We start from the raw sequence: 18,408 nt of genomic DNA, 5'->3' as shown, positions 1-18,408 counted from the left end.
CATGCCACTGCAATACTCCATCACCACCCGTACCACATGCCGCTGCAATACTCCATCACCACCCATACCACATGCCGCTGCAATACTCCATCACCACCCATACCACATTCAATGCCTACGAGAATGACACCTGAATGATGAGCAATATACTTTTTGCTCCTATGTGTGTAAGAGATCACTTTCTGGATTGCCATTGCTCCGGTTTTGTCTAACAGACTACCTAGTATTGCGTTATAATCTCCACCTAGCACTATTTCATGCCTGCCCAGTTCCCGCACAACACTACCAATTTTTCCTAAACTGGACTACTGTGCCAGCATCCTGTTTGGTCTCCCCAACTATGCTTTCATTCCTCTCAACAAGATTATATTGTATTAGTGATTTATATAGCGCCCCTTTCCCCATTTGTATGGCCTCAATGCGCTTTGTGGTTGGAACGCCCTCGGTGACCGCAGTCCATGTGTGGGAGGTTCTAAGAGTTCCATTAAAGTGGCATGGGCGCATTTTGCCAGGTTAGGACTTAGGTGGGCTGGCTAGGCTCCCGTTAGCAGCCCTGAGATCAGGCACATGGGCGGGTGCTGTTGGTGGTTTATGATAGGATGGAGTTCAAGTGCCAGAGATTCAATGCGTGCCCGCCTAGACCGACATGGTTCGTAGGTTTTCGCTGTATACCAATGGCAGAGGGGTCGCGGTAGGGGGTTTCAGTGTGGACAGCTATGTGAGCTGCTTGACCGGAATAACATAGCCATGGCTGCATTCTAGGGTGCACGGATTGGTGGCCGTGCCTGTGGCCTGTGTCCAGAGACGTGGCGCAAGGTATACATACCGCAAGCATGGGTGGAATTCAGCTTCAATGTCAAATTTGTTAGTCCAATGCGATTGGCTAGTCTCTGTAGTTGTCTCCATGGAACAAAAGCATGAGCAGTGGGAGAGTGGCCCGGAGGGGCCGGGAGTGGGGGCTTATGTACAATGGTCTGTCAGGGAGGGCGTTGGGGGGCAGACGAGAGTTTGTCATGGTGCGCTGCTGCAAACGCCGTCAGCATTCTTGGGGTATTGGTGAATAGGAGTGTTGTGTTTGGGTCAGTGTTTGTGCGCCCATCGACAGGAAAGCTGGACATACTCATACTGTCTGCCTGCACTTAAAAATGTCTAATTTTGATTGGCCTCAATCGCTGTCATTTCTCCCCATGTATTGTCCCCGTGACCATTACATTTCCTCCCCTCCACAATCTAGTCACAAAGCCACTGTAAGAAGCTCACCGTTTCCTGTCAAATCTGATCTCTTACCTATTGTATGTTGTTTTGTGATCAAATGAGCTGTTCCTTCCTGTATATAAATAAATACACATTGCATCTCTGGTGAGAGAATCCCTTGCCGGGAACAATGCCTGTGAATTTCACTTGCCTCCCACCCCCAACGCACTGAACTCTCAGCATTTTGGAAGCTGTGCTCTGGTAGCGTTGTATATGTGGAACGGCTGGCAAGAGGCACGCGATCCCAATAAAACTATGCTTCCTGCATTGTGCCAATAAACCATTTCTCTTAACAAAGGGGACTGCAACCTGCGGCTCTCCAGAGGTTTTGTACTGCAACTTCCTCAGTGTGGACTATGCTGTATAGGGCTGTTGGAAGTTGTACTACAAAAATATTTGGGGAGCTAAGAGGTTGCAGACCCATGTTTTAAAGGAACAGTTTCTTTACAGCAACAGGGATTTTGGTATTTATAGGGGAGCCGTGACCAATGCTATCCTGCAGGGCTCTCGAAGTAGTTTGGCCAGGTCTATGCTTTCAGGACTGGCCGGTCTCAACAGACTAATGGTTTAGGATTTGCCTGTGGTGTGGTCATGTGATGGGCCCCTGCCATGTGGCAGGGATCAAGGTGGGGTGGCATGAATCCTTGCAGCACCCCCAACCTCTATGTTCTCAGGGTAGTCACCCATTTCCCTCCCCACCTCGTCTGCTACCACCTCTTTCTTCACCAACCACCTCCTGACCACACCTTAGCAACCTCACTTCAATAGGTTTCACCTACTCCTTACTTCCACCCGCCCCCTGATCTTCACCAATATCCTCCTCATGAGGTCTCAAACTTTTCAAGTTCTCCCAGCTCCTCCACCTTACCCAGGAGTCTCCTGCCTGCCCTTTCAGTTCATATCTACAGCTCCAAATGAACTCTTCCTTCTAACAGAAAGATGTTTGCCACTGGTCCTGCCTTTTATAGGCCTTTGTCCATGCATTCCAGTCTCGCCGATGGGAATTGGCAGTCAGGCTCTGCCCCATAGAAAGGGTTCCAGCTCGGAAATGGTACTAGGGATTGTCCTATTCTTCATCTTTGCTGGTCCTTGGTCTGCGGCATTCTGGCACTGCCTTCCAGTGGTATCAGGTAATAAAATTGTGGTAAAAATGTCACCGGTAAAAAAATAATTGCAGCAAAAATCCTGTGTTTTGACCCAGTAAAGGTGTACCCCATTATACCATTTAAAGGGAGCAGGGGTTGCGGGGGTGTCCCACACCCCCCCTTAAATGGTATAATGGGTCCGGGGGTTGCAGGTGTGTCCCCCAAATCCATTACAAGATTGTGGCGGCAAAAACAGCATTTTTGCCACGATTTTAAGACATGGAACCCTTCCAGTCTAACATTGGCACATAGGATTGGTAGGGTAACAGATTAATAGTTCTCTGGTGCTGGGCAGGTCACCAGGTCCCGCAGAAGACATTTTTTTTTGTTTACCTTTATTTATAGGCAGAAGCTTCCAACACAGTCGTGGATACTTCACAAGGAATTGCAAGAATGCAGTTCGCAGTACACAGTTGCAGTTATTACATATAGAGGTTTCTGAATATACTGGGCATAACAGTGTTACACAACATCATGGCATTACACATTACTCATGTAATTGTTCAGGCGAGGGCGGATCCGAGTTGTCGTCAGACAGCCTAATGAGGTAGGTACAAAATGCAGACCACACATTTTTGGGTCGGGAGCGTGTGGGGAGGGAGCTGATGTATTCCTCTTTGCACGTCTGTGACCAGGTAAGTGCCTTCAGCCACATGTCAAAGGTGGGAGGGAGAGCGCTTCCAACATTGTAACACATTTTTTAGCCACCATACAGCTGACGTTCAGAAATGTAGACATTTTTAGCACTGTCACTTCTCCACACCCCAAACAGGTCAGGTTCAACCGTTGCTCTCACAATGTCAGAGAGCCCGCACAATCTCATCCCAGAACCCGCTGAGGTCGGGGCAGGTCCAGAACATATGAATCTGGTCAGCACCTTCAATATGGCACCTGGCACCAGCCTGTGTGCGGTTGCGAGTAAATTTAGCAATTTTGTGTGGAGTATAATATAGCCTGTTCAACAACTTATATTGCATGCAGCGAAACCTGAAGTTAAGGGAGACTTGGCGCATGTGAGCACATTTTCTTCCACATATCGTCTGAGATCTCAGTACCGAGTTTATCAGGCCATTCATCCCGCGTGGTATGGGGTTGGTCGAGATGAATGGCATTTTGTACAGAGCAGAGACCACTCGCCAGGCATCACCCAAGTTGGCCATATAGACCATTTTCGGCGTGTCTAGGGGTTCGTTCGGGTAGAATGGTCACATGACCCAGATTGCTGCACGAAGTCTATAGTACTGCAGTATTTTCAGTGCTGACCCAGAGTGACCAGGGCGCCGTGTTTGTGAAGTGATGAACTTCCCTTCGGGGAACAGATCAGTCAATGCCAGATAGCACAGTGCCAGCCAGTGATGGGCCAGGAGTTTATCCTGTGTAGGCTCAAGTCCGGGGAATCCCCAAATTGGGAGCCACTTGTTATAGCGACGCGTGTCAGAGGATAGGGATAGTAGTCAAGACCATGCCAGTAAGGTGGTTGCAACGGGGTCAGAGGGAGTGTCTCTCATAGTTGCGATGAAGGATCAGTGACATGATGTTTACATCAGCTGCCACAAGCCTTTCTAACTTGACGTGGGGTGGAACTGCCTTGGGTACCAGTATGTGGCATATTGGGCCTGTGCCGCTATCCAGTATAATACCAGGTTAGGGGCAGTGAAGCTACCTCTCTCATAGTGCAAGGTCATATAGATCCACTTTTTGCAGACCGCACCTGCATGCCATAGGAATTGTGCACAATATTTATGTATCCTGACAAAGTACTGTTTCCCGGGCCAGACCGGTACATTCGCAAAAATATAAAGCAATTTACGGACCAGGATCATTTTGTACAGCAAGAGTTTTGCGGCTAGCGAAAGGGGAATAGAGCGCCATCTTAATATTTTGGTCTCAGTGTAATGTGCCGCCGCCGCCATATAGTTCTGAGCTAGCAGGGTCGATTTGGCTAAGGAAACATGGATCCAAGTATTTAACCCCTCCCGGGGACCAGCGCAGGGGGTATTCGCACTCAGGTTGTTGAGTTTTGTTCGTGAGCGGGAATCTCTCAGACTTGGAGTAGTTTATCATGAAGCCAGAGAAGAACAAGTTACTTACCAACTGTAACTTTCTTTCGATTGGATGTTCCTCCCACGTATTCCTCATCTTAAGATATATATCCTTACCTTCAGCTTTGCTGCTTCGGAAATTTTTTCTCTCTCCACCAGAGAGTGCTCTACTCGAGGCGACGATGTCCCTCTGCGGCATCCGTCGAGTGTCGGCGTCATCCGTAGTATAAATGCCTCGAGCGCGCCCGTTGGCCTCAGTTCTGTTTTTTCGTATCAGACCCCATGTATTATAAACAAAGGCGTGCCTCTTATTGACCCAAGCCTTGAAAGAATTTAGAGTGTAAACCACGTAAACTGTACTGTGGGGTAGGATGGGAGGTTCGATGAGGAATACGTGGGAGGAACATCCAATCGAAAGAACGTTACAGTTGGTAAGTAACTTGTTCTTCGAATGGATTGTGTCCTCCCACATATTCCTCATCTTAGATATACTCCCAAAGCAGTTTTGTATTGGAGGCGGGAGTACAGATGCCTTTTAGTCATGTACCGAATGTAGTACAGATTTGGCAAATAAACCTCCTTGAGATGTAGTTGAGTCCAAAGCATAATGCTTAATGAAAGTATGCATGGATGACCATGTGGCTGCTGCACAAATGTCTTGCACAGGGACACCCCTCTTAAGTGCTGTTGAAGTTGCTATGCCCCTAGTTGAATGGGCTCTTAAGCCCTCAGGGGGATCTTTTCCGGCTAGCCTATAACACTCTGTTATGGCTAAAATTATCCATCTTGAAAATGTTTGTTTGGTTACGGCTAGTCCCAATTTACTGCCAGTGTATCCCACAAATAGTTGATCACTCTGACGTATCTTTGACAATCTTGAGATGTAAAAGCTTAGAGCTCTTCTGGGGTCTAGCCTATGTAGTCTTTCCTCTTCCTTACTTGTGTGAGGAGGAGGGTAGAACGCAGGTAGAATTATTTTCTGTGACAGATGAAAGTCTGAAACTATTTTTGGCAGAAAAGATGGCTTAACTCGAAGGACAACTTTATCTTTATGAAAGATGGTGTGAGGAGGACCACTCAAAAGTGCCTGCAACTCACTTACTCTGCAGGCTGATGTCAATGCAACTAAAAGTATAGTTTTTAATTTAAGAAGCCTTAACGGACAAGAATGTAAAGGCTCAAAATGTGCACATGTCAGAAATGTAAGTACCAAATTTAAATCCCACACAGGAACTTGAAAAGGTACTAGTGGAAAAACATTGTTTAAACCTTTTAGAAATTGTATTATTAAGGGTATCTTAAAATAAGATTTTTCTTCTGATGAGCGCTTGATAGATATCGCTGCTACATATCCTTTTATTGTCTTAACCTGGAGCCCCAGATTAGCTAAATGTAATAGAAAAGATAATACCATTGGAATGTCACATTCAAAAGGATCCACATTCTTATCCCTGCACCAGTTACTGAATTTATTCCAACGACACCGGTACAAAGATTTTGTTGGTGGCCTTCTGGCCGAAAGCAACACCTCCATAACATCATCCGGAAGGTCCCAACCCTTGTATCTCAACCTCTCAGAAGCCATGCGTGAAGGTTGAGTATGTTGACCTCTGGATGGAGAACGTGACCTCCCTCTTGCGAGAGAAGATCCTCTCTTTTTGGAAGACGTATTGGAGGGCAGATGGACATGTCGAGAAGGTCCGGGTACCACTTTCTCCTGGCCCAATCCGGGGCAATTAGGATCATGGTTTTCCTGAACTTTCTCAACCTCATGATTACCTGAGGGATCACAGAGACTGGAGGGAACGCATATAGAAGAGGAAATTCCCACTCTACTACAAATGCATCTCCTAGAGCTCCTCTCGGGGGAAATTCCCTTGAGCAGTACAGTTCGCACTTCCTGTTGATAATGTTCGCGAACAGATCCACTTGAGGGTTTCCCCAAAGGGCGAAGATCTTCATAAGGACTTCCTGAGCTATCTCCCACTCGTGAGAGACTGTGCTCTGCCTGCTCAGAGCTTCTGCCGCTGTGTTTTGCTGTCCTGCTAGGTGAATGGCAGATAGAGATCCCTTCTTGTATTGCCCACAACCATAGCTGCATTGCCTCTCTGCACAGTGGCAGTGACCCTACTCCTCCTCTCTTGTTGAGGTAGTACATGGCCACTGTGTTGTCCGTCATGATCAGGACATTCTTTCCCCGTACAGAGGGCAGGAAGGCCATCAGAGCTAGTCTGATCGCCCTCAGCTCCAATAGGTTGATGTGTAGTCTGGACTCCGATGGAGACCAACGACCGCTGATTGTCAGATCCTTGGTGTGGGCTCCCCACCCCGTGAGTGAGGCGTCCGTCACTACAGTGATCTCCGGCCATGGCTGCCAAAAAGATTGTCCCTTGAGGATGTGTTCTTTGCAAACCCACCATTGTAGGTCCTGAGCTTCTCTGGTTGGAACTTGTAAAAGATCTGTCATTTCCCCTGAAAATTAGGACCATTGAGTCCTGAGGGCCCTTTGAAGGGATCTCATCCTCAATCTGGCCTCTGGCACCAGAAAAATGCAGGATGCCATGAGGCCGAGCAACCTGAGAAAATCGAAGGCCGGTAGATACTGGGCATTGTGGAATTTTGTCACCATCTGCAGAATGTGGTGAGCTCTCTCTTCGGGAGGCGAGGCTTTGCCCGAACGAGTATCCAAGACTGCTTCTATAAACTGGAGCTTCTGTGATGGTATCATGTTTGACTTTTTTAAATTCAGAGAAAACCCTAATTTGTGAAGGAAGTGGCAAGTCTTGGATAGATGATCCTGAACTTGTTCGGGAGAACGTGCCCTGATCATCCAATCGTCCAAATAGGGGTATACATGAATCCCCCCTCGTCTGAGACTCGCTGCCACTACCGCCATCAACTTGGTGAAAACTCTTGGGGCGGAGGTCAACCCGAAAGGCAGAACTCGAAACTGATAGTGAGAGTTGCCAATCGCAAACCTCAGGTACTCTGTGCTTGAGATGGATTGGCACATAAAAGTAAGCATCCTGAAGGTCCAATGATACCAACCAGTCTTGAAGTGGGAGAGCCTGAAGGATCTGAGAAAGAGTGACCATCTTGAACTTGTCCTTCCTGAGGAACTTGTTCAAGTTTCTCAAGTCCAAGTTGGGTCTCAGTCCTCTGTCCTTCTTTGGAATAAGGAAATATGGGGAATACCAACCCTTGTTCCTCTCCGCTACAGGTACATGTTCTATTGCACCTTTCTGTAGCAGGGTTAAAACTTCCTGCAACAGGAGTGGGTCTGGATTTTTGGTAGAGTTGTATTATGGTGGGTGATTGAGGTTTCTTTAGAAAAGGAAGGCAGTAACCTTGGGATACTGTTTCCAGTGCCCAAGCATCTGAAGTAATGCCACGCCATTCTTTCAGATGCTGCCTCCCACTGGGGTCTTGTGAGTCAAAACCTCAGAGTGGTTTTGCGGCAGCTCCATCAGCGGCTGAAGGGACAGATGCTGCTGCTGGGGCAGATCTAGCGCCTCTTCCTAGCCCCCGAGGAAATTTTCTTTGTCCTCTTTGATTGGCCTGTCCCCTTCCTCTCCCAAATGAGGGGTACAAACGAAAGGGACGACCCCTCCAGGAAGATGAGCCTGTGTAGGGGCGTTGCTGAGGTTGTCGTATAGCGGCACTAAGTGACTTTGCCGCTGCCTTGGAGGTCTGCAGCTTCTCCAAACTTTCATCCGCCTTGCTGCCAAACAACCTCGAGCCATCAAATGGCATGTTAAGGAGTCTAGATTGAACATCTGGTGCAAAACCTGACTTCCTTAGCCACGCAAATTTGCGTAGCACTGCGCTAGATGCCATGGACCTGCTGATACTCTCAGCAGTGTCCAGACCTGCTTGAAGGCATTCGCCCGAAGCCTCCTTACCATCCTTAATTATAGATAGGAAACCATCGCGTTCCTCTCCTTCCGGGATGTGTCGAGCTGCCGCTGACATGCAGTCCCACAGAGTATAATTAAATCTAGCCAATGTACAAGATACATTGGTAGACTTCAGAGCCATGCTCCCTGATGTAAAGACCTTTTTCGACCAAGTATCTATTTTCTTGTCATCCCTATCAGAGGGAATAGTGGGGTATGCAGCATTTTTTGTTGATGTGGCTGCCTGAACTACCAGGCTCTCAGGAGAAGGATGTTTACTCAAATACTCTGGGTCAGAGTTACAAGGACTGTATTTTGGCACATATTTTTTATTTACTGCTGGACTAGATTCCGGTCTTTCCCAAGCAGCATTTACTCTCCTTTGCAGGGCAATATGAAAAGGGAAGTATGGGGTCTGGTTGAGGACCTCCTGACAAAATATCCATCATGTCATCCTGGTATACAGGTGCATTATTACCCCACCCCATAAACTCTTACTCTATTCATGAGTTTTCTGTAACCCAGATCAGCATGTTCTGCTGGATCTGGTCTCTCAAATTCATATTCAGGGGATGTGTCTATCCCACTTGCAGACTGTAAACATTCATACAAATCTTGCATTTTTGATTGAGTATTTATTAATTCCTCTGTAACATCTCTTGTCCCATATTTTACCCCTGCTGATGTAACCTCCAGTTCATCTCGTTCTTCATATTCTTCATTTTCTGATGACATTTCTCCATATACAGATGACATAGTATGGAAAAAATCATGTCTGTTTTCAGGGTGAAATATTTTTTCAGGAATATGTTTCAACCCTGGTGTCGACGTCGACAGAAGCGTCGATGGCGTTGAAGTCGTGGCCATTACCTTCGATGTTGTCGAGGTATTCTTCGATGTTTTCGAAGGCACTACAAATGGCGTCAAAGGAATCTTCGAGGCAGTCGACGTTGTCGAAGTAGTCTTCGAAACACTCAACGCCGTCAAAGAAATCTTCGAGGTCGTCGATAAAATATTCGACCTGACTTTTCTGTTGGGTCGTCGACCCTTTATACTAGACAGCCTTCGAAGATGTTTTCGTCGAAGTCTTTAATGACGTATCGACGTCAAAAGTCTTTCATAGAGTCTTTTTAGGTGTCTGGAAGAGTCCCTAGAAGACACCCGTGACAATTTCTTGTCAGACTTCTTAGTTTTAGACCTTCCTCTGTCACTTTTGTGACTAGAGGCATGACCAACAGACATTTTTGAGGGGGTCTGGGCCGCGTTCTCGAAAATTCTCATCATGGACTCTCTAAATGGTTCCCACTTTTTAGGGGAGTCATGTTTAGTTGGACAAGTAATAACTTCCTCCGAAGTCGAGGAAGAAGAAGAGGGAGATCGGTGTTGTCTCTTTTTCGCCTTATTGGACAAAGAAGAGGACTTACTTGATCTACTCCCCGATCGTGATTTTTTATGGTGTTTCGCCGAAGACTTAGCAGAGTCTTTCTTCCCTCTCGAAGAAAACTTCGAGGATTCCTCCCCCACCGCCAGTTTACCTCGTCTTTCTTTCAAGGCTTTGTGGGTCATGGATTGGCACGAACCACAGTCATCGATCCGATGTTCGGACCAGAGACACCAGAGGCAGTTAAAGTGAGGGTCGGTCAGAGACAATTTTCTGCCGCACCTTAGACACTTCTTAAACCCCGTTTTCGGAGTAGATGGGTTCGAGGAAGACGACATAATCGCTTAAGACTGAAGCGCCGTTTTATTTCGATCCGAAGCGAAGCTAACGGAAAAACGGAACTGAGGCCAACGGGCGCGCTCGAGGCATTTATACTACGAATGGCGTCGACACTCGACGGAGTCGCCTCGAGTAGAGCGCCCTCTGGTAGAGAGAGAAAAAATTTCCGTAGCAGCAAAACTGAAGGTAAGGATATATATCTAAGATGAGGAATACGTGGGAGGACACAATCCATTCGAAGGAGCCTATTTACGTTAGGTCACGCAGAATGGGGTCCAGATGAGTGGCAGGGCTCCTGACATACAGCAATACATAGTCTGCATAGAGCGAGATTATCTCCGGTGTATCTTTCAGTCGTATTCCCCTGTGGGCATGACACACTCAGACATAATCCGCCATAGGTTCAATGACCAACGCAAAAAGAATGGGAGAAAATGGGCAACCCCGTTGGGTGCCCCTGAGGAGTATGAATGGTTCAGATGTTAGGGAGTTAACCAGGACCCTAGCTGTGGGACACGTATATAGTAATTTAATGTATCTAATCATATTTGGGCCCACACCCATCTTTCCCCGGACCTTCCACCCACATGTACCACCACAAGACCATGTTGAAGGCCTTCTGGGCATCTAGCAGGACCGCCACGGCCTCTGCATTTTGATTGATCCTGGCCATGACATTGAAAAGACACCCAATATTAAGTGCAGTCGACCGTACAGGCACAAAGCCGCCTTGGTCTTCATGCACCAAGTGCGGCATGATCCGTAGGAACCAGTTAGCTATAACCTTTGCAAATATCTTCATGTCCAGGTTCATTAATGACAAGGGTCTGTAGGATCCACATTCGTCACCAGCTTTCCCAGGCTTTAAAAGAATAGTTATAAGTGCTTCCCGCAGTGAGGGGGAGGAGGGAAGGGTGGATTCCCGGAGCAATTCAGTCCAGACCTCAAGCAATCTGGGTGCCAGGAGTGCTATATGTTCCTGGTAGAATTCAGAGGTGAGGCCATCGGGTCTGGGGGCCTTGCCCTTTGGCAGGTCGGAGATTGCCTCAACTATTTTCCTGGCCTCCCCGGATCCTCTGGTGCTGCTCCTGTCCTTTGGCCATGCCCAGTTAGATATAACTGTTACCGCAGCCCTGCAGCGGTGAAGCACGCGGCGGGGCAAGGGTGCAGTGTTTCCTGGCCTCCCCGGATCCTCTGGTGCTGCTTCTGTCCTTTGGCCATGCCCACCCGGATATAACTCTCTAACCGCGGCCCGCAGCAGTGAAGCCCGAGGCGGGGCAAGGGCGCAGTGTTTGGCGCCGTAGGTGGGAGGCTTGTCTGGTCATGGATAAGAAGATAGAAGGCCATGTAAGTGCCCACACGAGGCCCGCACAAGGGACGGCAAGGGATGGCAACCTGCAACTGTAACTTTAACTGCTGCCAAGGGGGAATAGTGAACGTTGGCGTGGTCAGCCGCCCATGACACTCTTAAAGTCTTTAGGGTCCCTAAAGACCCATGCTGTACCAAGGAAAGCTCCCCCTGTTTTGCCACTCCCCCTACCTCTTTTCTGCCCAGAGTCTGCTCACCATGATAACTGTCTCAAACCGGAATGCAAGGTCCTGGTTGTTAAGAGGCTGCGACAGCAGTGTCATCCAGTTAAATCCCCTAACCTGGTCCTTTGGAACACTGATGAAGTCGAGGTCCCTGCTCCTCCTCCCCATGCGATACCCAGTGCCTCAAATGGGATCTTTGTATCCGGTCATCTCGGTCTCGACCCAGAGGGGGAAGCTGCCGGGACTGTAGCATCGGATAGCAGCTGCCCATCTTTAAACCCTACCCTGGTAATCCCCAGCATGGTCTTCATCCCAGCCCTTTGCTCTAACCGTGGCTCCTGTACAGAGGTGGCCCCGTCCAGCTCCACCCCCGACTGCTCACTCAACGAGGGCAGTCTGCATATCGACGTCCCTCCGCTGAATCTTCCCTCTGGCTCTACTAGTCTCTGGAGCGAGCATTTGTCACCGACAAGCCCTTCGGTCAGCTCGTATTTTCATCTATCCTTACTCAGGGCTCCGAAGCAACAATGTGATGACCCCATTTCCGCTGCAGGACTAGCTATTGACTCCTCAATTGGGGGTGATCATACACCCAAGGGGTGCAAATGTGAATGTATCCAAGTGTTGGCTGAGTTGGCAGCTATTAAAAATCTGCTCAGTCTTCATAGGAACACAGGGGAAAGAGCAGCGGGAGGGGGAGCTCCGCAATATCCCAACTGCTCGCAAAGGGCCCATTGTCTCACCCCTGGTTCACCCCCTGGCCCACCTCCCGGAACAGGCCCCCGTGACATCCACATCAACAGAACCTTGTCCTAGCACGGTGCTTGGGAATCTAAATGTAGCGAGTCCAGAGTGTCCAATGGGGTGCCCAAATCTAAGGTAAAACCTACATCTCTGGTGGATACTGTACCATGCAAAACGGGATCAAAATGCACTATTCCTGGAGAGAAGAGAGCCTATGGCTCACGGTGTAGAGCGAGGTTACCTTCACCCCATGCCCAAGGTCAGACTGGACGAGCTACTGTGTACCTGCAGGGCGTACCCAGGCTGGCAAGGGATTTGAAGAAATCAAGGGCCACCCTCCTAAATAAAAGCCTACATTGGCTACGGTCCGTAAGAGGATGCTCTTGTGTCCAGGGAAACCTGGGCAGGGTGTCAAGATTGGGCAATCAGCTGGGTGACACTGCGGAACTGCCATTTTGGGACTGGAGTGTGGCAAAGGCGGTCCTAGGAAAATGCAGGGGGGCTAGTTGGTCGCCCAGGAGTGGCATTCTAATTAGCACATATTTCCTCATAGACTGAGTGCCCCACAAGGACAACTATGAGGCCCTCTCCCCTGTCTGGTGATAACATTACCCCTTTGGAACCTAATTGGCCAGGGCCCTTGGGGGACAGGCCCTTGCAGTGGGGGACATCCTGAAGATAATGGGGCCTTCATGTTCACTTATTTTCTTCCTCAGGGACTCTTGATGGGATGCATTTTATTATATTTTGGATTATTGATTGTAATTGTTTTTGTATGATTTATTTGCGTTTGGTGGATTTTTTGAATCCGAATAAACTTGTTGAGCGACTATTTCATGGAGGGTGATAGGGTCATCTAGTTGTTCTTTGGTTGCATGGGATATGTACATGGAGAACAGTTTTAAGACTTGCATCGCCATCTTGGAGTTTCTATCCTCCTCTGCTTCCAAAGCTTGCTGGCATAGGGATTGGTCAGTAGACACCACCTCCGAGTATTGTTTCATGTCCCAACTTTGACTGGCTAGTTCCTCTCATTAGGTGGTCCCATCTTCTTCGTGCGAGGACTGCGACTGCCTCTCAGATTTCCTGCCATAGCCCAGTTTTTTTTTCTCCGTACATTTGGAGGGATGTCTGCCCACAAAAGCTAGGAACCGAACATGAGTGTAGCTGCTGGCTCCACAAGACCACGACACCTTGATTCCATTAAAGGGGCAAGATCTACGCTTGTAATGTCACAAGCCCTCGCCCTCTGCATCGCTTTTTGGATTCTCCCCATGCAGCTCTCAGGCCCATCATCTTGAGTCTGCCAACTCGCGGCCCCCTTGGCGAGCCCACCATTTATTGTAGACTAGCTGTGTTACCTGTGATAGCGGCAGATGCGCAGAGCCTACATGTTCACATTGTGATCTTTGTGCAAGAAAATAAAAGCTATGGCTATGAAAGAGCTAGCTAAATAGCTTCATCTGAGAGTGCATTTGATTTTACACATTTCACTTCTGCCATGTTTTGCACTAAACTGGTACTGCTTTTGTATAACATGGATATTCTGGATTTCGGTTCTAATTCAGCATTTGTGTCATTCGTCAACACTGAGATTGCATTTTATACGACTATGTATGCACTTTGATGTAAAGTTTTGATATCTCAAAATAGAACGGTGAAGGGAGACCAGATTGAGATCCGCTCCAGTGGGTCAAGATGCAGTCTGTACCAGACCCCCCACCCCAGATAGCCTCACCTCGGGGTGTTTTCCACTACCTCCCAGTAAAAGAATGCACTCGGCCTCAGAACCTGTTCTGGGAGGGACAGCTCTCAATCCATGGATGCCACCACCACCTGGGAAGCTTAGGCAAGGGATGCCTTTTTTGCATACGTTTTGCACATGCAGCAGCTGGCCAAACACAAACTAGGCTCAGTCTCCTGGCAAGGGTTTTCCTGGAACCAGTCAAGGAAGCCTCGTTCAAGTGTCGAATTGTGTCCCATTGCACGCAGCGATTGCTAAAGAATACACATGCATTTCCAAGCATGTACTGGAAAACCGCGGACTACATGGGTAGAAGGGACAATTCAGCTGGGAGTTCGCCAGTACAGAGGGAGAAGAAAATAAAACATCCATTGCTCAGTTTATTCGATATGACATGATGAATTTTTACCATTAGGCTGACACTTGATGGTTCTATTGTCAGTACGCATTGTAGACTTCACATGTGTGGCTGAACAGGCTGGGGAATTTTTTTTTCTTAAAGCCAGATTTATGCACTCCATGTTGTGCCAGGGCAGCTGCTCATCTCATGTAATGTCGACTAAAAAAAATACCTAGGACGTCTATTAGTCATGACCTGCGCAATACGAGAGCGGCACAAAAGTGATAGTTCATCTAAACCATCATATACCGTGCCTGTAATAATATACAATACTGCCTATTCACACTTGATCTCCTGTGGCTTCACTGCAGGTAAGTCCGAGGACTCATCTTATAGGCAGTGGCTACTGGGGAGATCAGTTTGGTGCAGACAGTGCAGACTGCTCTGTGTGAATTCTGACATTAAGTTTCAGGATTATCAACAGGAAGAATTTGCAAACTGAAATGGTGACCTGTTAATGCAGTGTATAGAGTAGACATTTGATATTTCAGGAAATTATTTTTCCCCCTCACAATATTATATGTATTTAAATTCCTCAAAATGAGCTGTTCGTGTTATTGGTAAAATAAGCTATATGCACAGAATGGTACCTTTATAGACAATCTGTAGGTGTACCCAAAAAAGTTACTAATTGACCACAGAACCACCTCATTTCCTCTGATCTTATGGGACATTCCAACATGAGAGGAAGGGACCACCCTCAGTGTAGAATATCTCATAAGTAAAGGGGGGGCGAGGGGGAGAGCCCATCGCGAAGACATTACTTCGGTGCATAAAGACATTTTACTTGATGTCAAACAAGCAAAATAAGGGGGCATGAATTTGACAAGCAGAACAATTTGGATAATGCCGTTTTTATTGTGCAATATTCCTTAGATACGTTATTTTTAGATGGTCTCCATCCAATCCCACACGGCAACAAGGCAATCATACAAGCGAGACGACACATTGCCCCGGTCTAGATCTAAACGGACCAGGATATGGGTGTCATCTGCGTAAGAATAGCAACTAAAGCCGTGGGAGCGGATAAGGGCAATCAGGGAACAGATATAGATGTTAAACAACATCAGGGACAAGGAGGAAGCCTGGGCGACACAGCAAAACAAAGAATGAACAGAAGACAGAAAAGGAGGAAGAGCGAGACTGGCCACGTCCAGTCAGAAAGGAGGCGAACTCTGCTGGCATGAACACGACTGTTGGGGGGTCTTCATTTATGATAGAAGGGAAAAATGGTCCCTAAAGCCAGGAAAACGTACTGAACGATCCAGAGGAGGCCACATGGGGAGAAGGATGATCCTGCCTTTGGGTAGCTCTGGCCCAGGCCTGCTGCCTCATTTAGCATCCTTTAGGCCCCACCTCGGAGCATCCGTCCGCATCAGGTCTTGCAAAGGAAAAAGAAATGAAGCAACGCAAACCTTTAACCAATCGTCACCAAATTTGGAAAACTTGCTTTTCTGACTGAAGAAACTCAGATTAAAGTCCGGAAACCTCAATGGATTCATCAGGAAACGGACAGAATAAAACCTCCATGCACGTTTTGCCACAAGGAAAGACATATGTAAAACTAAAAACCAAAACAACTTTAAAAACTTCACAAGGAGGGGGTGGGGGGAGGCTTTGGAGGAAACATTTAAATGCCCAACAGGAAGTCATAAGGTGTTCTGCAATCCTCTCGGGAAGTATGGGAAACCCCCACTTGAAGGTGCAGTACATTTCACTATGGGTGCTAACAGCCTTTAGCCTCTTGTTGGCTTAGCCATTGCAGGAAGAAATTAAGAAACACAAATTGGACTGAAATTATATTTTTGTTTTTGGAAAATGTTAATGGTCTTTTGGGACGATTTGAAATAAAGAATATGAATGATAATGAAGAAATAAATTAAATGCAAAATTAATCTGCAAGTGCACCCAAAAGATAACATGCATCTTCTTATGGGCCTTGATAGTTGTTTTTACAGTTCGTGCTAAAACATGTGTCTTTTCTTTGCATATTTAACTTTTTGCTTCTGAACTGGATTGAATGGATTGAACTTTCAGCATAGTGTTTTTTTAAAAAAAAAAAATATTGGTTATTCTTATGGGTAAAGCTTTGATGCAACATGAACCAGAAAGCAACATTTTATTTATATTGATGCTAGAGATTAAACATTCCTCCTGCCCAAGAAATACATAAAAAACATAAATCACACATTAAAGTGCTTGCCAGTGCCCGATGCAAGGCTGTTGGCAAACGTACGCCATTAACTAGTAGCATTCATTCCACACAGCAGCATACCACCATTCGAGTGGGACTTGAAGCCGGCCTTTAAAAAGAAACCAGAACCCAAATGACGGCCTGACCAGGAATGGTCTCGAAAACGACTCGGTATATTGTGCTACGTAATATCCATGTTGTGAAAGTAACACCTGCTAGAAAGGAAACTGCACTTCAACCAACTGCCATATTTTTAAAATTTTATTATACAAAAATACAGGCTTTAATCATATAAATCAACGGAGCACATTTTAAGTGAACACGCAGCCCCCAACAGGAGCAGTGAATAATTTAAAGAAACTTTGACTAATACAGCTTTACTTCTGTGCGGAAAGGAGTGGCTGTTTGCAGTATACATGTTAATGGGTAATTATTCCACTGTAATCTTTAAGCACAGTGCCGTGTGGTAACTACAAAGAACAAATGAAACATTTTGGCAAATCGCTTTTCCAGATTTCTATTGTAGAAGTGGAAACCTCCTTCGACTAAGACTTGCGGAAAGTTTTACATGATGCATTTCAAGTTGAACCATTATTGAGGTCTCCCCGGATTTACACACCCTTGAACCAATGAGACTTTGGCTGCGGTTACTCTGCCCTAGTTAGGAGTCTGAAAAGGACTGCCAGAAGAAGGCAGCCAACCTTTATTAAATAGTGAAGAATTCATTCTAGGTATGGAAAATTTGGTTAGTGACGTCTATGCATTGTATATCACCAAACGCCGAGGTTAAACTGCAGGAAAGTGATATGAAAAACAGTTTGCGGTACAGTCCATCTGAAGGCCATGGATTACGCGCACATGAGTTAGGACATACATACATCTGCACATTTATACATACACTGCAGTCTGCACTTTATGGCCTTAAACCGAGATAGCCAGTTAGGTGCAAACCACGTGCTACTTCAACATAAATGAGGTAGATTAGGAGAGGAAAATCAACTTGTCTGGGAATTCAATATTGTGTCTATGATAAATTTGGTTTTATGGTGGTTGTTTTAATGTCACTGTGCCAATTTTAAAAACACTAGAGTTGAGTAATCAGAGTGCCGCATTTAAAAAACGAACAGACTTTAAATAGCAACTAGAATGGAGAGGCTGTGCTTCTCTGTGCTGGCCAGCTGCAACAGAAGTCCTACCAAACAATACCACAGTGGATTAGAGCACTTGAAGGCCCATGCCATGTATACACCCAATGCCACTTGTCCTGGATGTGTGGGCCTGGAGGGGGACAAGGAGTTACTAGGGATCGTCTGTACACATTTGAGGATTCAGGTCTTCAACAGATTCTTTGGCTTTTCAAATTATTTTCGTTCGAAAGCAATGAAAGTAGATTCAAGAGGTAATCCGTCCATTTGATGTCTCCGAGGCAAGTTATCACTCCTCATTGCCAAGGTCGTCTTCAAAGAGCCCAAACGTCATGCAGGTAGACAGGTTTCCATGCAGATCAGAATCCATTCCCGAAGTGCAACAGGGACCACTTTATACCGAACACCATAAGAAGCAATGGTAGGTTTCCTGCGTAAGAAAATAGGGAGGCAAGTGTTTAATCATAAAACATGGCAAACGGTACTAAACATCTTCAAATTGCTAACATTTTGCAAGAAGGTTACCTTGAAGCGAATCAGCTATTCAAAGGTCTAGTTCGTCCACACGTTAATGTATGCTAGGGTAGCAGT

At 46.7% G+C, this 18,408-nt stretch overlaps 1 protein-coding gene across 26 annotated transcripts in view; it reads right to left on the bottom strand.

Annotated features, from left to right (window-relative positions):
• Positions 1-16,918: 16,918 nt before the first annotated feature.
• LOC138520852 (membrane cofactor protein-like) overlaps positions 16,919-18,408 on the bottom strand; it is a 382,475-nt gene continuing 380,985 nt past the window's right edge. For all 26 annotated transcript variants that reach the window (XM_069633230.1, XM_069633234.1, XM_069633235.1 and 23 more), the window contains one exon: positions 16,919-18,247. In XM_069633230.1, the coding sequence (XP_069489331.1) occupies positions 18,177-18,247 (71 nt within the window). In that variant the 3' untranslated portion in view covers positions 16,919-18,176. The remainder of the gene's footprint in view (positions 18,248-18,408) is intronic.

The sequence above is a fragment of the Ambystoma mexicanum genome, chromosome 13, assembly GCF_040938575.1.
Source record: "Ambystoma mexicanum isolate Mex_15411 chromosome 13, UKY_AmexF1_1, whole genome shotgun sequence".
In the NCBI taxonomy this organism is placed as follows: domain Eukaryota; kingdom Metazoa; phylum Chordata; class Amphibia; order Caudata; family Ambystomatidae; genus Ambystoma; species Ambystoma mexicanum.
This window is presented reverse-complemented; position numbering and strand designations above follow the sequence as displayed.